The sequence below is a fragment of the Macaca mulatta genome, chromosome 15, assembly GCF_049350105.2.
Source record: "Macaca mulatta isolate MMU2019108-1 chromosome 15, T2T-MMU8v2.0, whole genome shotgun sequence".
Lineage (NCBI taxonomy): Eukaryota > Metazoa > Chordata > Mammalia > Primates > Cercopithecidae > Macaca > Macaca mulatta.
Genome location: NC_133420.1, coordinates 123,635,695 through 123,656,585, shown reverse-complemented (window position 1 = coordinate 123,656,585; position 20,891 = coordinate 123,635,695). Strand labels below are relative to the sequence as shown.

The following is a 20,891-nucleotide window of genomic DNA, read 5'->3' as shown; positions in this document are numbered from 1 at the left end:
GCTACTTCAGAGGCTGAGACAGAAGAATCCCTTGAACCTGGGAGGTGGAGATTGCAGTGAGCCAAGATCATGCCACTGCATTCCAGCCTGGGCGACAGAGCAAGACTCCATCTCAAAAAGAAACAAAAAAGCAACTGAAGATACTCTTTTTTTGCTTCTTATCTCTGTCAGAGTTAAAAAGACCAGCCCTTCAGATTAGGGAGGCTGCAGGGGAGGGGTGCACAATTTCTAGGGGTGGTACACAGAGTGGGGAGGGCCTGAGGAGCTGCCCTGCCCTTCCAGGGGATGGAGGGGACAGTGGGCAGGACTGGAGTCAGCAGGAGGCAGAACCGCCCAGGGATGCTGGGTCAATGACAGCTGACACTGAGCATTACCTGTGCCAGGTACAGCTCTAACCTCTGGCCTGGGCTATTTCCTATAACCCTGGACTGACTCTCGCTGGCCTTGGGTCACCTAGCTCCCAGTGGCACAGCTAGGACTTGAATTCTGTCTCCAGGGTTGGGCTCTTCATCAACTACCACGCTCCGTATCTGCAGATATCAGTGTAGGAATGAATAAATGAATGAATGCAAGAACAAATGAATGGAGGACTGGCAGCCTGACCTCACAGACAAGAGTCGTGATCAGCACTCCCCAAGGGCCAGAAACCACTTTGCTTTTTCAGGATCTTGGGATCTGGATATGCACTGTTCTTCTGGCCAAGGAGGTGGCTATGGGATTCTGGAGCCCTGGCAGACACAGCAGGGCAGCCACGGGCTGGCCACGTGGCCCCTTCTCCAGGGCAGCCAGGCGGCCAACACTTCCCAGTCCTTAATTTAGAGCTGCGACTTCTGCATTCTTCTGTGGCTTCCCAGTCCACTGTGGCCCTTGCAGAGAGGAGGCCCCACCAGCCATAGGTTTGGGAGTAGCCATTGGCAGATGGGAGGGGAGGTTGGCGAGGGTGAGTGTACCCAGCACCCACAACAAGTGCCTGGCTGTGTCTGCCCAGTGAGAAGATGAATGGATGAACGTGAATTCATTCTTTAAAAATAAAACGATAACTTCATTAGAATAATGAGATGCCTGGAAGGGTGGACCAAGGTATGGAGACAGATGTGAGAAAGCAGGCACAGTGAAATGCGAAGGGTAGAATCGAGCTGGTGCATGTCCAGGCAAAAAATTATTTCAACTCTGCCGCACGTTCAAAAGAAAAATGCTCGGGGAAGACCTTGAGCATCCCCACTGCTGACATGTAACTAATCGCCTGGGCACATCCCCTTCCCACCCACTGGGGTCCCAGGGAAGGGGCAGCCATACCACTCCCCATCCAGGACCCAGACACTAACCACTGCTGAACCGTCTGGGCACTGGGCTGATCCTCGAGACTTATTCTATTGAGACTGTGTGTCACTGCAGGAACACAGCTTTCTCTCAAACAAGACAGACGTGACTACCAGGGCCTCCCATGCACCCGAGGCAGCCAGGCCCAGCTCTGGAGCCAGAAGACCTGGGTTTGAGGGTCAGCCCGGCTTTTCCAGAAGAGCCTGGTCACTTCTCCACCTACAAATACCACAGCAGGCAGGGTGGGGCAAGGACTGGATGAAATGATGATCATCCCAGCAAGGCCACCTCTACAACTGACTTCCTCTAAGTGTGTCTTACAAGGAGCAGCTCCTCGGATGGGCGCGGAGGCTCACGCCTGTAATCCCAGCACTTTGGGAGGCTGAGGCGGGCGGATCACAAGGTCAGGAGATTGAGACCATCCTGGCTAACACAGTGAAACCCCGTCTCTACTAAAAATACAAAAAATTAGCCGGGCATGGTGGCGGGCACCTGTAGTCCCAGCTACTCGGGAGGCTGAGGCAGGAGAATGGTGTGAACCCGGGAGGCGGAGCTTGCAGTGAGCCGAGATCGTGCCACTGCACTCCAGCCTGGGCGACAGAGTGAGACTCCATCTCAAAAAATAAAAAATAAAAAAGGAGGAGGAGCAGCCCCTGCCCCTGCCCGCCCACATGTTGTGCTGAGCCGGGTGGGGAGTTCATGACTAGCCATGTCTGAGGTTGACCAGTCGGCTCTCGCCTAGGCATGTCTGAGGTCAACCAAGGTCTTGTCTTGGTTCACACTTCATCTGTCAAAAGCCACATCCTGTGTTCTCAGCCGCCAGGTTCTGCTATAGTGAGGGCTTTTGTCCTCAGACGGCAACTGCAGGTAGTGGATTACATGTCACAGTGAAAGGCATCAACAAGGGGGCAAGCATGGCCCCTTCCCAGCATCCCCAGAGCCTGTCCTGCCTGCATCATTGAGCCTCACAGACATGGGGGATGAAGGGTGAAGTCGGCTGGGTGCTGTGGCTCCCACCTGTAATCCCAGCACTTTGGGAGGCCAAGGTGGGCGGATCACAAGATCAGGAGATCAAAACCATCCTGGCCAACATGGTGAAACCCCATCTCTACTAAAAAAATAAAAATTAGCGGGGTGTGGCAGTGTGCACCTGTAGTCCCAGCTATTTGGGAGGCTGAGGCAGGAGAATTGCTTGAACCGGGAGGCAGAGGCTGCAGTGAGCCAAGATCACACCACTGCACTCTAGCCTGGTTGACAGAGTGAGACTCTGTCTCAAAAAAGATAAAAAAAAAGGTGAAGTCACCACCCACAACCAAAGAAAGGGGACCAGCCAGCGCGGTAAGACTGACCTACAAGAAGTCCGGGATGTGCTGTCAAATTAAAAACTCAAACAGAAGTATAAAACGATTTGGAGTACAAGCCCAGTACAACTGATGCCAGCCCCCTAACTGCACATGAGCAGAGAAGGATGGTGCCTGGTGGGGCTGGGGGGCCTTAAATGCAGTCCTGGGGTCAGACCCTCCATTTCTAGCCAGCTGACCAGGAGGGTCTCATGCCAGGTCCTAATGTAAGTGCCCTGCTGGAATGGCTTTCCTTCACAAGTCAAGCAGAGGGTCTGGGAAAGTTACTGGTAGGAGGGAGGGCAGGGTGAGTCCTCACTGAACGCTCACAGCCCTGATCTGCCTCCTCAGAGCAGCCGAGAGGTCCAACCTCCTTTAAGCCCTCAGCCAAGAGGGCACGGGGAGGCAAAGTCATGTTCCTGTGGCCTCTGCTGCTGCACTGACAGGGAATGCCCTGGTCTTAGCCCCCAGTTGGGTGGGCAGGTTTCCTGGAAGGCTAATCAATAGGTTCCCAGGGTCTGATCCTGACAAGACCCTTCCCAGCAGCAGGTCCTGGACCTGGATTTCTCGCCTGGCTCAGTCTCAACTTCTCCGTCTGCAAAACTGGTGACTTGCCCTCCTGGGGTCTGAGAGGAGCAGGACTGCCCTATGGAGACCTTGGAACAGGATCTGGTGCACAGGATCACTCCCTAGGTCAGGGCTTGAGCAGCCCAGGACATGAGCCCTACTGGGGCCCTGGGCCTCAATCCCCAAGGTCCATGAAACCCAGGAAAACTTTAGCCCTTAGTCCCTGATCCCCAAAGTCTGCAGTATACAGGGGACCTTCAACCCTCCAGGCCCCAGTGGGGTCTCCTGCACTCCTTTCCTGAGCCTGGGAGGTCAGGAAACACTGTCTCTGGGCTGGCTCCATTTTCCAGATGAGGAAACTGAGGCCCATAAACCTGCCCAAGGCCCCTGGCTGCACAATGGCAGTGCCAAGGGTAGGAGCCTGCACTCCTGTCCCCATGGGGTAGCCCTTTCCATAGGATTCACAGCGAACTCACAGCCAGGATTCCATAGGATTCACAGCAAACTCATAGCCAGGATGGGACAGGCAGGCAGCACAGTGCCAGGAGCTATGGTCTATGAAGTCTACCTGCACCCAACTCCCAGGGGCATTCCAAGAAATCACCAAGGCATGAGGATGGAGCTGGTGGATCACCCTTGGCTCTAACCGCCACACAGCCAGGTCCTGCTCACAGAGACTCCAGGACTCCCAGGGGACACAGGGCCACCCCTCGCCGACCTCCTGAGCCCCTCCCCATGCCCGGTGCCTGAGAGGCAGATCCCACCTGTCCCCTCCCCTGCTTCAAATACTCATGAACTCTCAGCTGCCCGCAGATGGCCCTCCTGTGCCTGATCCCTGCAGGGGACCCCACACCCCAGCTGTCTTTGAGGATGTCTCCTCCACAAAGCTGGAGGCAGAGGCCTTGCCTCCCTGGATCTGTCCTGCCCTCCAGCCCCACCCTACCTGCCTGCCGTTCCCCAGCCCTTGCTTGTGGCTGCCCTTGATCTGCCGGCCCAGCACTGGGGCATTTCTTACCTGGCACCCTTTAGATCCCTTTGCATGTAAATCTTAGAGGGAAAAACAACAGAAACCTGATTTGATGCAAACAAGGTACAAAATCAAACACATGAGGCCCTGCCTGGCCCTCCCACGACTCAGGGGCAGGTGGAGAGGGCCAATGGGTACCTCAGGGGCACACCTGTGGGATGCCTGAGCGGCCCTCAGCCCACACGCCGCACCTGCGCCTCTGCCCGGCCACCTACCGCAGCTGCGCTTCCTCCCTCTCTGGCCTTATGTACGGAGGCGGGCAGGCCTGACCGGGTGGGTCCTCATCCTCCCAGCCCATGAGACCAGTCAGGCGTCTGAGAACAATCCGTACTTGTTAATCTTTTATCTAGAACCTTGGACCCCAGGTCAGCCCTTCCATCCTCCCTCCTGGGATTCTCCACACAGCCCCTATACCCTGACCTCGCCTGCTATGCGGCCAAGTAACTATGTTCACCTTTATGCTGGCTGAGGCTGTGGGAGAGAGGGCACCCGAGTGATAGAGGCAGGCTGTGGACCCAGTCTCACCTAGACTCGATCCCCACCTGCCAGTGAGTCCCTGTGTGACCTCAATCTGGGTCTCAGTTCCCCCAAATGTGAAACAGGAACCTTCAGAGGAATTTCTCAGAGTTTAAAGGGGGTGACTTGTGCACACAGAGGTGCTTTGAGAATAGGACCCCCAAGACCCTGGCAGTGGGGACAGGGCCTGGCCCCAACACTACATGTGGGTGGCCCACAGCCCTGGTTGTGTGTCTTCAGGTAAGTCAACTGCCCTCTCTGAGCCCATCTGCACATGGAGGGTGGGCACAGGCTTCAGAGCCACTGCAGCCTTCCATCTCCAGGCTGAGCAGCAGGGTGGCCTTAGGACGTGGAAAGCTCACAATCCTCCAGAACACAGCTGGGCTAACTCCAAATGAGGAACGTGACCCCCACATCCCTGGTGGAAAACCGAGGCTCCGGGAACCTGTGTCTTCTACCAGCTGCTCTGTCAATGCCGATGGGTGGCAGGAGGCCGTAAACAGGCATCACGGGGCATGTCCGCCTCGCTTTGACTTACACAGGCATTGACGGGGTCTCAATTTCTCCTCTGTAAAATGGACACAGTCCAGTTCTGGGGCAGGAGTTCAGGGGTGAAGCCAAGAAGGTACCGGCAGAGCACGCCTCCTGCTACCCCCCCTCTCCAGGCCCTTCCTCCAAGGCCCTTCCAGGGATGCCAGGGGGTTACCTACAGCCACTGGAACCCTGCTTTCCTGGACAATCTCCCAGATCAGGGAGTGCTGGGGCTGACCTGGGAGCAGGGCCAGGGGCCAGTCATACAATAAATATGATAAACTCCTACTCTGAGCTAGTCTCCCCCGCACGCTGCCCTTCTCCCAGGGCGCTCATGGGAGATGAGGGAAGACCACTTCCTGCCTCCCAGGAAGACAAGTGTGTCTGCGCTACTGTGCTCTTCATAGCTACTCTAGGAAAGCCGGTGGTAATGGTCCCATTTTAAAGATGGTGGGAAAAACACACATGCCCATGCTGTGTTTTTGGTTTTTGTTTTGTTTTGAGACAGAATCTCACTCTGGTTGCCCAGGGTGGAGTGCAGTGAGATGATCACAGCTCACTGTAGCCTCGAACTCTGAGCTAAAGCAATCCTTCCACCTTTCAGCCTCCAGAATAACTGGGACTACAGGCACATGCCACCATGCTCGGCTCATTTTTTTTTTTTTTGCATTTTTTGTAGAATGAAGTCTTGCTATGTTACCCAGGTTGGTTTCGAGCTCCTGGACTCAAGCAATCCGCCCGCCTCAGCCTCCCAAAGTGTGGGATTAGAGGCATGAGCCACCACTCCTGGCCAGTGGTGTTTTAGTGTCAAATCCTCTCCAAAGACTCCCAACCCCCTAGCCTCTCACTTCACAGCACATTTCACAGATCAAGAAACTGAGATCTCATGGCAGGAGAGTGATGGAGTCCAGATGATGGCATCAGCCCTACACCAGAACAAGTATCCTCCCGGGGCTCCACTGGGCCTGTCCACAAGCTTGGGGGCAGGTATACAGTGGGGAAACTGGGGAACATGGGGAAACTGAGGCACAGAGGTGCAGCGACTCACCCCAGGTCACAGGGGGATTCTAACCCAAAACTCCAACAAGGGGGCCAGTGCCTGGGAAGTGGTCATGGTGGTCAGAGGCAGAGCCAGGGCCAGGGAGGATGAACAAGAGCACAGGGTGCCAGACTAAGCTCCATTCCCAGCACAAATTCCAAGGCAAACAACCTTTTGTATGCAAATATGCCAGAGCTTCCAGATACTCCCTGGCCTTGGGCTGACCTTGGGCAACTCAAGGCTATCCAAAGGGCATTGGCACCCACTCCTCCAGGCTGTTGTGCCAGTAGAAGGGGCTCCTAAGGCAGTACCAGGCCCTGGGCAGGCCTTGCTCAAACACAGGAGCAAAAGTGCTCATCACCCCAACACCAAATTAGGGACTCTGGACATTAGGCTGCCAGAGAGTCAAACTAAACAAACCAAATCCACCAGCGCCAGGAACGAGTCTCAGCGCCCACGTTGCCGAGTTGCGGAGCTCTGCTCGGTGAATTTGCTCCCTGAGCCGCAGTTTCCCCATCTGTGAGAGGAAGCCAGCCTCCTGCCACCTTCCTGCCAGTTCCCTGGGGCTGCGGGCTGACGGCGTGACCTGGTCCAGCCCACCCCACTCTGGGCTTCAGCTTCCTCCTGCGCTGAGCCTTAGCCCCGCAACGCCCGAGACAGCCAGGACCCTCAGGCCTAACGCTCGTGGGTAGTGGCCACGGAAAAAAGCTTTTGGGGTATCAGAGACCCCGAGTTCCGGTTTGGTTCTATTTCTACAAGGGTTAGACTTTATAATCATTCAAGGAGCAAGGCCAGCATTCGAACCCCGGAGCCTTGGGCACGGGAGCAGAAAGCTCTTTAAGCACATTCTTGAATTCAAACACTTAAAAGTAAAATAAAAAGCAGCCTCTCTTCCTTCCGGAGGCCTCTGAGCCTCGGCGACAGCCGAGGCGATCCCAAGCCTGGCCATAGGATAGCCTCGGACAGCCACTCCCCTCTCGCAGGCTCAGTTTCTCCATCTGTAAAGTGGAGCTGCGGTGGTCACCAAGGAATCGTGAAGATGACACCTCCCTCAGGCGCAGAGAGGGCTCCCCGCTCCCACCTCCGCGCCGCCCGCCCGCCAGGTGAGGCCGGTTTCGACTTCCCCCGGAGGGACGCGGAGGGGCGCGGAGGGGTCCGCAGCCTGCGGCGTGGAGAGGCTTGGCCGGCCGCGGTGTCCGCAGGCGCCCGGGACCAAGGCGCGGCGGCGACTCGGGAAGGGGCGCGCGGGCTGCTGCTCGCTGCCAGGCTTCGGCTCCGCTAGGGCGCCTGTTGGGCTGGCGGAGGGTCGAGGAGGTTCATACTCGGGGCAGATCGCGGCTGTGGCCCCCACCCACGGTTGTGCGGCCCCGCGACCCCCTCCCCTCGGCTTTCCCGTCTGTGAAATGGGCGCAGAGCCTCGCACGCGGCCACTCGGCCTCAGCCCTCACCTGTGCGGTTCCCTGGGGCAGGCGTGGTGACCCCGGCCCGCCCCCGGGGCCTCGCCTTGCCACGGAGGGTGGCGGCCGCCCCGCGCATCCTGCGCGCTCCGAGGCGCTTGGCGGGGTCTGCCAGGGCAGTGAGCCGGGCTTGTGGGGGCGGGACCTGGACCTGGGTGAGGGGCGGGACGCAACAAGCCCCGCCTCCCGCGCCCGCCCAGGGGCGGTGCCATGCAACGTACAGACCACGCCCACATTTGGGCTGGGACCGAGGTCCGGGCGGAGGCGGGGTCCCCTGGGGAGCCCGAATACCCAGCGGGCCCAGCCAGCCGGCCGAGCGGAAAGTGTTGCTCCTCCGGGGCGTTGCACGCGCGGCTACCTCTGCCTAACACCCTTCCCCCATCCCGCCCTGTTCTCACCTCCATTCCTAGTGTGGTTTTTCCATGCGCTTCTATGTTTTTATTTTTTGAGCAGGATTTTGCCTTCTCAGGGTGCCGGATTCGGCCGGTACCAAAGGGCAAAGAGCAAAACCCCTCCCCGGCCCGCCCCTCGCACACCCCACTCCCCCCCAGAGTCCTGTGTGGACCCAGCCTTCTTTCCCTGTCTCTCACTGTGCCAGGCCTGCTGAGGCACCCTGCGGTCTGGGTGCCCTTGTTGTCTTCGGTTCTCACTGAGGGGCCCCCAGCTGGGAGAAACAGGATTCACAGCCCTGGGGTCTGGCTGCAGGGCCCACACGCACCTGGAGGCCTCCTTTCTCCTGGCTTCCCCTTCCCACTCAGCTCCACCTGCAGCGGGCCCAGAGCTGTGATCCGGGCTCTTTCTCTCTCCCTGACCCCACCCAACTCAGGCTTAGCCCCCTTCCCAAACCACCACCAAAGGGTGGGGTGTGATGTCAGGCCTCAGACATCCTGGATCTTGGGCTGCTTGTGGGAGGCCACCTGAGCCGTGCCTATCCCTGTGGAGCTGGCAAAGGCAATCCTGGCAGAGGGAACAGCAGGAGCAAAGGCCCTGGTTTGGCAATGTGTGGCAGCAGAAGCCAGAGCAGCTGGCTGAGGCATGCCTGCAGGAGTGCAGAAGGTGGCCCAGGTGGGCCAGGCTATCTCCAGAGTGCCTGGCAGGTGACCATGAAGAGTGTGGATGTTCAGGTGGACCATGAAGCGGGGTTCCAGCAGGGCAGCCCCTCCCCACCTCTGCTTTCCGAGCCCTCCAAAGCTGAGGTCCAGTGTGAAACGTGAGGGGCCCTCCCCCTTTCACCATCAGGGTTGGCGTCACCCCTGATATCTTCTTCCTCCTTGCCCTTGTGGGTCACACACGATGGCTTACTTCAAGCTCCTTTATTCAAAACCCAGCATGTGTGTTCTTCCGCCGTGTTGGGAAGCGCCAGGACCATCAGCGGTGCCCACTGCAGACCACGCTCTGGGACCCCAGAATGTCTTGCCAAGTGGCCCCTAACCCATCTCTCAGGCCTGTGTGGTCCTTTCTCTGGTTTTGCCCACCATGCACCACTGGGCGGAGGGCCACTGCCTGTAGGTGCATGGACAGGGCTGGGAGGGAGGTCTGGGGCAGCCCTGCAATTGCTGGGTGGAGCTAGGTGGCGATGGAAAACACTAGGCTGCCTGCAGCTCCTTAAGCCACCACGCTGTGGCCCAGGCCTTCAGGACTCCTCAAATGCTAAACACCTGGCCATTTAGGAAGTGTGTTTCCTAGAGCTGTGTAACATAGTACCACAGACTGGGTGCCTGAGAACAACAGAAATTTATTGTCTTATGGTTCAGGAGGCCAGAAGTCTGAGATCAGGGTGTCGGCAGGCCTACAATCCCTCCAGAAACTCCAGGAGAACAGCCTTCCTTGCATCTTCCAGCTTCTGGCAGTTCCTTGGCTGGTGGAAACTTAACTCCTGTCTACACACGGTGCTTTCCCTGTGTCTCTCTGTGTTCACATCTCTCTTCTAAGGACACCAGTCATATTAGATTAGTGCCCATCGTAATGTCCTCATCTTAACTTAAGACCCTATAAAGAGTCTGTAAAGACCGGCAGGGCACAGTGGCTCACACCTGTAATCCCGGCACATTGGGAGGCGGAGGCAGGTGGATCGTAAGGTCAGGAGTTCGTGACCAGCCTGGTCAACATAGTGAAACCCTGTCCCTACTAAAAATACAAAAATTAGCTGGGTGTGGTGGTGCGTGCCTGTAGTCCCAGTTACTTTAAAAAAGAGTCTGTAAAGACCTTGTCTCCAAATAAGGTCATATTTGGAGGTACTGAGGATTAGGACTTAAACATAGATTTTGGGGGACACAGTTCAGCCCCTGACAGATGGGATCAAGGAGGACAGAGCATGTTTTTCTGAGCAGTCTGTCGCTTAGTTGGGTTGTGGACGTTTAGGCTTGTGGCGCTGGGCCTCCATTTGTACTGTTAGGGGACCTGGAGGTGGCCTAAGGACCTCTGTCATGTCCTTTCCACTGGAAACAGTATGCCTTGCTGTGGCTCAGAACACCCATTTGCTGCCAAAAGGCCATCTTCAGGAGCTGTGGGAGGGATCTGAGCCTGGTTCTGGAGGTGGGCCTGTCACCTATTTGAACCCTGATCAGGGCCATCTTGTCCACCTTTTCCCAGGCCCTTGGAATGGTTTGCTCTTACAAAGCCCAGCAATTCCAGCCACACACATGGGCGAAACTGAGGCACGTGGAAGGAACGGCATGGGCCCACCAAGGACAACCGCCTGGGGTGCCCCCTTCCATGGTGGGAACCATGGCTCTCTGAGAGGCTTCCCTGATCCCTGGGGCAGGGGTGGGCACCCTTGCACTGAGTCTTCGTGTTCTCATCTGAGGGGTGGACGTGGTCCTGCCACCCTCTCAAGGCAAGTGAGAGACCGTGATGTGCTCAGGATGGAGTGGTGGCCTCTGAACTGGACTGCCAAGGCCCCGTCAGCATTTGAGCTTGGCCCACCCACCCAGCTCTCCTAGTTGCCTGGTTTCTCAGACTCTCCAAGTCTAGGCACAAACTGGGAGCAGTACTTGGGCTTCGCCTGCCTGAGTGTGTCTCTTTGCCTTCCTCACCCTCCTCCTCCATGGAGCCCTCCCTGATGGCACTCCCTGTCAGAGCCATTTCGTGCCACCTGTCCTTAAGGCCTGGTCAGCCTGTGTCACGTCTCTGAAATGAAGAGGACATGTGGCCAGGTGTAGAGCTATGGACATGTGGCCGATTGTGGCCAAGAGGATCACTTGAGGTCAGATACACCAGTAATCCCAGCTACTCGGGAGGCCAAGGCACGAAAATTGCTTGAACCTAGGAGGCAGAGGTTGCAGTGATCTGAGATTGCACCACTGCACTCCAGCCTGGGTGACAGAGGGAGACTGTGTCTCAAAAAACAAAACAAAACAAAACAAAACAAAAAAATATGGGCTCCCCTGCTAAAGAGGCAGGGGAGGAGGCTAGGAGGAACGGATGGACTGCTGACAAGGCAGGTTGGGAGAAGGAAGCAGAGTCAGTCACAGCCTGAGGAACTGACCAAAGTCGCAGCCTCTTCCCAGCTCTATTTGCAACTGGGAGCACACAGTGCACTGTCAGTGGATGCTTGTTGGATGGAACCTGGGAGGCGGGGGAGGCCTGCCAGCCCTGGGGCTCAGTGTTCCACTCTGTAACATGGGGGTCTCATGCGCTGCCAGAGGTTTCCAGGGGAAGGTGAAGGTCTGGCTTGGGGGTTTCCTCTTTCCTCAGACCTTAGCTGAGGTGTTGCCACCCCCAGGAAGTCTTCCTCAACCCTTGGTTTGCCTGACTCAGCACCCATGGGCCATGGTGGCCTGGGAGTGGGCCCATGCAGGAGTCTGGTGGTGACAGAGTTCTTGGCTTGACGAGTTTTTCTAAAATTAGATAATAATTGTGGAAATCTAAAACATTTTGTTTTGCTTTTCTTTTTTTGGCAAAGTCTTGCTCTGTCACCCAGGCTGGATTGCAGTGGCATGAGCTCGGCTCACTGCAACCTCTACTCCTGGGTTCATGCAATTCTCCTGCCTCAACCTCCCGAGTAGCTGGGATTACAGGCATGCACCACCACGCCCAGTTAATTTTTGTATTTTAGTAGAAACAGGGTTTCACCATGTTGGTCAGGCTGGTCTTGAACTCCTGACCTCAGGTGACGCACCCTCCTTGGCCTCTCAAAGTGCTGGGATTACAGGTGTGAGCCACTTTTTTGCTTTATTCTTGATTTTAGTTTTTACTCAATAGAAAATGAGATTTTTGTCCTGAAAACCTCTCACAATAGACCACGTCCAGAAAGTTCTTTTGCAAAATGATAAGAGTCAGGGAAGCACTGGTGGCCTCATGGGTATCCTCTCTTTTTAAAAACTGTATTACCTTTTAAAAACTAAAAGCAAAACAAGAAAGAAAGAAAAAAAAGTAACCTGAGGTTGCAGTTCTAATAGGCCAGATGTTTGCAGAGAAAACAATTTTCCCAAAAATGTTTTCTGCTAGGCCATCTGGAGCCCTCAACACATACCACTTATCCTCCTAAAGCAAGGCAAGAGCCCTGTCCCCACTGTGCACATCGACAAAGGCCCCTCCCCAGGGTTACTCCGCTGCTGGGGCCTGAGCTCTGACCATCAGACTGTCCTACCTGGCCGCAGCCTGCACAAATAGATCAGTCAGCCCGGGTGACATGACATTGAGCCGCCGCCCTCAGGTTCAGAAATGGTGACTCAGAGACACAAAGCAAGGCGCCCGGAGGGCAGAAGGAATGACAGGTTCATGGAACAGGTACTACCAAGCACATACTGCGTGCCAGGCCAGTTCAGAAGCTGGGATACAGCTGGGCCTAGGAGGGACAAACTCTGGCCAGGGGCTGCTCCCCCGATCCTCATCCTACAAGCCAGGGCCTTTGCCCGGCCACTGCTGGGCTGGCAGATAGCGGCTCATCTTTTTCCCACCCCTCAACTCCTTTTGTGCTTTCTGAACTTCCCACAATGAGCATGTATCTATTCTCTGATAAGAAACAAGGATTTTAAATGCTTTGTAAATGTAAACTATTGCAAAATTTCCCACGACCATTCTGATGTTCACTTGTCAGGAAAGATGTGGACTGACCGGGGTCCTCGGCTGCTAGGATTACACGGCATTACCATGCTCTGAGGACTTACCACCAAGCATAGGATTTCAGGTGGGGGGTTGTGCTTCCATTGGCCTGGAGCTGTTCCCAGCTAAGCTGGCAGGTCAGGGGGTGCACAGGTGGGTCAAGGGCAGCCCGAGGCTTAATGCTCAAGAGCCAGTTAAGCTTCTTTGATGCCCGGCACCTGCACAGCGAGCAGCATGGGCCCCCAAGTGCCTGGTCACTGGAGAAGCGTGAGAGCCTCGCCTCCCCCCTCCCCACAGGCTTCCTGCCAGCTCCCACCCTGCCCCCGACAGAGCAGTGGCTGCTCAGCCCTCACCAGCTGCCAGGCTCAGTGTGTTTTAGTCCTGCCTCTTTACCAGCCCTCTGGTGGCCTCAGGTAAGCCCGTACCCCCTGGGCTCCAGTTTCCCCACCTCCTCTTTTTTTTTTTTTTTTTTTTTTGAGACGGAGTCTCGCTCTGTCACCCAGGCTGGAGTGCAGTGGCCGGATCTCAGCTCACTGCAAGCTCCGCCTTCCGGGTTCACGCCATTCTCCTGCCTCAGCCTCCCGAGTAGCTGGGACTACAGGCGCCCGTCGCCTCGCCCGGCTAGTTTTTTGTATTTTTTAGTAGAGACGGGGTTTCACCGTGTTAACCAGGATGGTCTCGATCTCCCGACCTCGTGATCCGCCCGTCTCGGCCTCCCAAAGTGCTGGGATTACAGGCTTGAGCCACCGCGCCCAGCCACCACCTCCTCTTAAAAAGGGCTGAATCGGAGGGTCCTGACAGCCCGGGGCGGGTGCAGTGTGTCTGGCAGCCATGCCGCTGAAGCTCAGAGTGTCTGCTGGGGTCGCTCAGGTTCCCTGGTCTACCGCCTGGCTTATATCTTTGGAGGAGGCAATCCTGCGGCCCCCCAGCGGGGGCAAGGGTTCCATCTGGATATGGCCCCCGGGTGGCCTCTCAGTGGCCTGTAAGGATGGCTGAGGCTCATCCATACAGAGACATCAGAGGAACTCAGCCTTAGGAAGCTCCTTGGAAGTCTCCTGTGTTACAGATGGGGAGACTGAGGCCTGCGGCGAGGGGAGAGTCTCCCTACAAACCAGGCTTTGGAGCCTGTCTGGGGTCAGCCTGTGGGACCTGGGCATGTGACTTGGGCTCTCCTTGCCTTAGTTTCCTCCCACTCCCAACAAAAAATGGGCATGCCAGGACTCCTGTCCCAGGGCCAAGGGTGGAGCCCATGATAGATGGAGCTTTGCTGCCATCTCTGGAGGAAAGTGAAGAGCAGGAAGGGCTGCTGGCGGCTCCCCGTCTACACTCGCCTCTCCCTCTGCCTGCATTGGCAGCTCCAGTTTTCTAATAATCACTCAGTTACCATTGATGAGGGCTTCACCATCCCCATTTTACAGACGGGAAACGGAGGCTTAAGCCTGTGAGTCACGTATTTGCTAAGTGGCTACTTTAGTTGCAGGGGACAAAAACCCAAGTTAAACCCATGAGTGAATAAGGAGGCAGGTTATGGGTGATGGGGGAAAGGTGTCTGTAGGACTCCATCTGTCTCCCCATCGCTCAGCATGCGTTCCTCTGTCTATTGGCCTCATCCACCCCACCACGGATGCTGCAGCTTCCAGGTTCTGAGCAAAGACCTTGCAGCTCACAGTCCTAGAGGCAGGGCAAGGCTGTCTCCCGGGATCCTAACATCTCATCCCAGGATGGATCACCCTCAACACTGTGGCCAGGCAGAGGCACTTGGCTGGGCGAGGGTTCCAGTATCTCTGTACCTGTCACTGGATAACCACAGATACTTCTTAGAATGGCAATAATCCTTTCCTTTGCTCACGAACCTGCAATTTAGGCAGGACCCAGCATCTGGTCTCTGATCCCTGGGGAGGTTCAGCTGGAGCAGAGCTCCATTCCCAGGCCGGCTGATCGCAGGCTGACGCGTTGGTGCCGGCTGTTGACTACTCTCCCAGGGCGGCTTGAGCTTTCTCACAGCATGCTGGCTGGCTTTCCAGGAGCAAGCATTCCAGAGGACAGGAAGTGGAAGCTGCCAGCTTCTCAAGGCCTCGGCCCAGAAACAACACTGCTGTTACATCATTTTCACCAAGCATAGAGCTCAGAGTCAAGGAGTAGAAACAAAGACCTCACTTTGAATGGGAGTGTCAGCAAATTGAAGGGCCGCCAGAGGGCCAAGCCCTGTGCTCTGGATAGAAGCACCAGGCCAGGTTGTTGTCAGCCACTTCTTGAGTATCTGCTGTGCACCTGAGCTCCAGAAGCCGCTCCTCATTAGAACGCCAAGATCAGGCTCAGACCCGAAATGTACACATGATCCCATGACTTTTATTTTCTTTTTTTGCCTTTTGTTATTATTTTTTTTGAGACAGAGTCTCGCTCTGTTGCCCAGGCTGGAGTGCAGTGGTGCCATCTTGGCTCACTGCAAGCTCCGCCTCCCGGGTTCACGCCATTCTCCTGCCTCAGCCTCCCGAGTAGCTGGGACTGCAGGCGCCCACCACCATGCCCAGCTAACTTTTTGTGTTTTTAGTAGAGACGGAGTTTCATCATGTTAGCCAGGATGGTTTTGATCTCCTGACCTTGTGATCTGCCTGCCTGGGCCTCCCAAAGTGCTGGGATTACAGGTGTGAGCCACAGCGCCTGGCCCCCATTATTTTTTGATAAAACACAGACACACACATATACAGACAGATCCAAACACATGGATGGCTGGAGGGTGCTAAGTGTGTGGTGTTATTACTGGGTGGAGATACAGGTGGGGTGCTTGTTCTTAGTGCCTATCCATATTTGCTAAACTCTTTAGAGGAATGTTCGTTTCATTGGTCTGTACTTCTGAGCTATAAGGACGCTGTCTGTGGGGGCAGGCAGGTGCACCCCATTACCAGAGACAAGACCATATTTCGTAGCCAGTCATGAGCGCATATAAATCCGATGATGGCAGTTTGTTTTTTCCCTGAGGCCTGGCTTAGCCCAGGTGGGTCCAAGCTCACAGCGCCATCCAGGGTCTCCCTGCGCTCTTTTCTTTTTTATTTTTTTGAGACAGAATCTTACTCTGTTACCCAGGCTGGAGTGCAGTGGCATGATCACAGTTCACTGCAACCTCTGCCTCCCAGGTTCAAGCGATTCTCCTGGCTCAGCCTTCCCGGTAGCTGGGATTACAGGCAAGAACCACCACACCCAGCTAATTTTTGTATTTTAGTAGAGACGGGCTTTCATCATGTCGGCCAGGCTGGTATCAAATTCCTGATCTCAAGTGATCCGCCTGCCTCAGCTTCCCAAAGTGCTGGGATTACAGGAGTGAGCCACCACTCCCAGCCCCCTGTGCTCTTTTCTTTCTTGTCTCCTTCAACCCCTATGATCCTGAGCCCTCCCGGAAACCACCTCATTCTCAGCTCCTCAGAGAGCATTGCAGAGGGCAAGGAGAGGGCCAAAGCTAGCCCATTTGGTGACTTTGTACACATTTGGAGAAGGCCACATCCCTGAGGGTGGTACATGGGCTGCATCTCAATGTATGTACACATTCCTCAGTGCCTCTGTGTAGCGGATGACCTGCTCAACGGAACATGGCGATCCTTGGTGGGGATCGTGTCACTGCAGCCTTCAGGGGGTAAGAGCGTACTGGTCCTGCGCTACAGACCACCTGTAGTGCAAACGGCCACTGCCTCTGGAAGTCAGACTTCAAGAAATGGTTCTGTGAACAGGCCCCTGCCCGGCTCTTCCGTGGAGTCAAAAGTCCTTCCCCTTGCTTCCCGATTTTTTTTTTTTTTTTTTTTGAGACGGAGTCTTGCTCTGTCGCCAGGCTGGAGTACAGTGGCATGATCTCGGTTCACTGCAACCACTGCCTCTTGGGTTCAAGCAATTCTCCTGCCTCAGCCTCCCGAGTAGCTGGGACTACAGGTGTGTGCCACCATGCCCAGCTAATTTTCGTATTTTTAGTAGAGACCATGCTGGCGAGGATGGTCTGGATCTCTTGACCTTATGATCCGCCCACCTCAGCCTCCCAAAGTGCTGGGATTACAGGCATGAGCCACCGCACCTGGCTGCTTCCCAATTTTATTCCATACACTCATTAACACTGACGGGCTCTGCCTGTCTCTGTGCTCCATGCTGCTGGCCCTGGAGGTCTCCCAAATCCACAGGGCCCAGGAGCAAAGTCCTCACTCCCCAGTGAAGCAGGAGACCCCCTCCCCCAGCCTGTCCCTGCAGTGTTCCAGCTGCAGTGAATTTCCTGCGCCAGCCCTGTCCCCACAGTGTTCCAGCTGCAGTGACTTTCCTGCCCGCTCTGCTCAGCTCTGTGGCCCTGCTAGTGCTTCAGCGCTCAGCTCGGGCACCACGTTCTCCAGCAAGGATTCCCTAGCCATCCAGGCTGGGTGGGGCTGGACCACAGGTTTGCTCCCTCCTCAAATCCCCTGCAGACAAATCATACCTCAAGGGCAGGAACCATGCCTGACTCATCTCTGTGGCCCCAGAGCCCAGCGTGGGGCCGGGCACAGAGCAGGCACCGGTGAGGGTCTGAGGAACATGCAAATGAGACACTCCGAATAGGTAATGCGGGTGATGACACTGGAAAACACCTGTTGTTCTTTTCTCTCCGCTCACCAAATTGAGCTCTAGTTCATAATATGGAATTTGGCTTCAGGCCATCCTGAGCTCAAACCCTGGTCCCGAGCCAGCTGACTTTGGGGTGGTCACCTGTAGCAGATGCCATCTGTGCCTGCCATGTCGCCTCAGCCATGCCCACTCGGGGGGCCCTCAGCCCAACTTCCAGCTGCTGGAGACTCCCTCTGGGGGCCTGTATTAATCATACTTTTTATTTTCTGTATTCTGATGCTTTGACATCTTGGGGACTTGCTGACCCTGGAGTGACGGCCCCTCCCAGGGATAGCCCGTCCCTAGAGAGAGTAAAGGACTTGGCTGTGATCACGCCTTTCAAATGCAAACCAACCCAGAGCCCACATGCTACACCGCCTATCCGGGGCTCCCACACTCCGGGCCACCATCCCCCTACACTCCTCACCCCGAGGCAGGTGCCAGACAATCAGCAAGAGCCTCCGTGCCCCAGAGCCCACGGAAATGATTCGCACCTGCCAGTACTCAGCCGGCTTACCCTGCCTTGCCCACACCTTCCTGCAAAACCACAGTAAAGGCTCCGGCCCACCGTCCCTCCATTCCCTCTGCCTGCTGACCAACCCTGGGGCTTCCCTGTGTGGCCCTGCGAGGCTGGAGGCCTCTTCCACTTTGGATCTGTGATAGCAAGCTATCTTCTCAATGGTAGTTGTCTACTGGTCTGCTGGCCTCACCATACCTGAATAATAACAAAACCAGAATCATCTTCAAACAGGTCCAAAGTCCCTCTGCTCAGGCAGGGCAGGCCGGAAACGTGGGAGAATGATGAATGGTCCCTAGAGAAGCCCTCAACCAGTGTCTCCAAGTGTCTCCGAGGTATTGGAGGGTAAATGCCCAGCTGGATGGTACCGGGGTGACTGTCTACCCTGTGAGAAGCCAGAACTGAATTGGCATTCACCGCTCCTGTTGAACATAAACAGTCTCCCAGGGCATCAGTATCAGACAAGATCACTTCAACATCTTGTCTTGGCACAGAAAAAACAAAGTCAAAGTCACAGGCCAAGTGTGGTGGCTCACGCCTGTAATCCCACCACTTTGGGAGGCTGATGCAGGTGGATAACCTTGAGCCCAGGAGTTCAGCCAAGACCAGCCTGGCTAACATGGCAAAACCCTGTCTCTACTAAAAAATACAAAAATTAGCTGGGCATGGTGGTAGGTACCTGTAATCCCAGCTACTTGAAAGGCTGAGGCAGCAGAATTGTTTGAACCCGGGAGGCAGAGGTTGCAGTGAGCTGAGATTGTGCCATTGCACTCCACATGGGTGACAGAGCGAGACTTCGTCTCAAAAAAAAAAAAAAAAAAAAAAAGGAAAAAGTCACTGGAAAGACAATACCAACATCCTGGGTGATACAAGTGGCTGCTGTTTCATACCAATTGCAGTTTGAGCCTCATTTCATTCCTCTGCTTTCTGATGGAATGTATTAAGATACCCAAGCATAGCATTGCTCCTAATAGCATCCAATGCAGACTGGCTTCTGAACCCCCCTCAAAACCACCTAACACAGCCCAAATCCTACTCCACATCCTCCCTAACAGCATCCCACTGCAACGCCCTAAGCTTTCCCAACGCATGTGCTCCGCTCATTGCCGCAAGTCTGCAAACCCAACTTTGTTCATCAGCAGATGTGTTCTGGGGCTATTAACTGGAGGGATGGAGTAGTAGCTACCAGACTCCCCTGCAGACTAAGTTCCAGTTGCCTCCAGACCTAGTTGCTTAGCTACCCACCCTGTGTGTTAGTGTTCCAGGGTCCCTGCAACAAAGTACCACAAATCGGGGTCTCAAAACAAAGGCATTCTTGGTACTCCTTGGCTTGTAGCTGCACCACTTCAATCCCTACCTCCACCACCACATCTCTGTGTCTTCTCTTCTTATCGGGACACTAATTATCGGATTTATGGCCCATCCTAATTCAGTATGACTTCTATATCTAACTATACCTGCAAAGATCTTATTTCCAAATAAAATCACATTCTGATGTTCCAGGCAGACATAAATTTGTGGGTACACTATTCAACTCACTACAGTGGGAACCCCTAAAGGTCGCTGTGGTCCCTTGTTCAAAATGCATTCACCTCATCCCAATATCCTCCAAAGTCTGAGCACATTCCAAAAGGGAGAAAAGGAGCCGGGCGCGGTGGTTCACACCTGTAATCCCAGCACTTTGGGAGGCCGAGGCGGGTGGATCACGAGGTCAGGAGATCGAGACCATCCTGGCTAACACAGTGAAACTCCATCTCTACTAAAAATACAAAAAATTAGCTGGGCGTGGTGGCGGCGCCTGTAGTCCCAGCTACTCGGGAGGCTGAGGCAGGAGAATGGCAGGAACCCGGGAGGTGGAGTTTGCAGTGAGCCAAGATCGCGCCACTGCACTCCAGCCTGGGCGACAGAGCAAGACTCCATCTCAAAAAACAAACAAACAACAACAACAACAACAAATAAATAAATAAAAAGGGAGAAAGGGAAGAAACAAAAGGGTCTCTTGGTCCTGAGTAAGTCTGAGACCCAGCAGGCAAGTTCCATTAGGTTTCACGATCTGAAAATAATCCTCAGTGGCTCAGTGTTCTGTCCTCTGGGACTGTGTTGTTGGCCCTGCACTCTGGGGCCTTGGCAGCAGCAGCAGCCACCCTCCTGCCACCTGCCCCCCGCAGGCCCACCCCTAGCCTGTCTCTGCATCCATGCCTGCTGTCCTCCAAGGCATTCTTCCTTCATTTCATCCCATCTCCATGCCTTTCTTTTTTCTTTTCTTTTTTCTTTTCTTTTTTTTTTTTTTTTGAGACGGAGTCTGGCTCTGTCGCCCAGGCTGGAGTGCAGTGGCGCGATCTCAGCTCACTGCAAGCTCCGCCTCCCGGGTTCACGCCATTCTCCTGCCTCAGCCTCCCGAGTAGCTGGGACTACAGGCGCCCGCCAACTCACCCGGCTAGCTTTTTGTATTTTTTAGTAGAGACGGGGTTTCACCGTGTTAGCCAGGATGGTCTCGATCTCCTGACCTCGTGATCCACCCGTCTCGGCCTCCCAAAGTGCTGGGATTACAGGCGTGAGCCACCGCGCCCGGCCTCTTTTTTTTTTTTTTAAAGACGGAGTCCCACTCTGTCGCCCAGGCTGGAGTGCACTGGTGTGATCTCGGCTCACTGCAAGCTCCGCCTCCTGGGTTCACGCCATTCTCCTGCCTCAGCCTCCCAAGTAGCTGGGACTATAGGCGCCCACCATCAGGCCTGGCTAAATTTTTGTATTTTTTTTTAGTAGAGACGGGGTTTTCACCATGTTAGCCAGGATGGTCTTGATCTCCTGACCTCATGATCTGCCTGCGTCAGCCTCCCAAAGTGCTGAGATTACAGGCGTGAGCCACCGCACCTGACCCCCCGCCTTTCAATTCAGGCTGGCAGTGTTTCTGCTGGTGCAA

General features: G+C 55.2%; 1 protein-coding gene across 7 annotated transcripts in view; it reads right to left on the bottom strand.

The window, feature by feature from the left end:
- Positions 1-20,891, bottom strand: part of SUSD3 (sushi domain containing 3) — a 399,581-nt gene that overhangs the window by 18,004 nt on the left and 360,686 nt on the right. For 5 of the 7 annotated variants that reach the window (XM_015117275.3, XM_077966348.1, XM_077966347.1 and 2 more), the window contains exon 1: positions 7,789-7,918. Coding sequence is in view for 4 of the 7 variants with exons in the window: in XM_077966349.1 (XP_077822475.1) it covers positions 7,789-7,876 (88 nt within the window). In the remaining 3 variants the exon portion in view is untranslated. Of the gene's footprint in view, positions 1-4,242; positions 4,471-7,788; positions 7,919-20,891 lie in introns of those variants that run through there. The other 2 variants (XM_077966345.1, XM_077966346.1) reach the window with 2 other exon arrangements.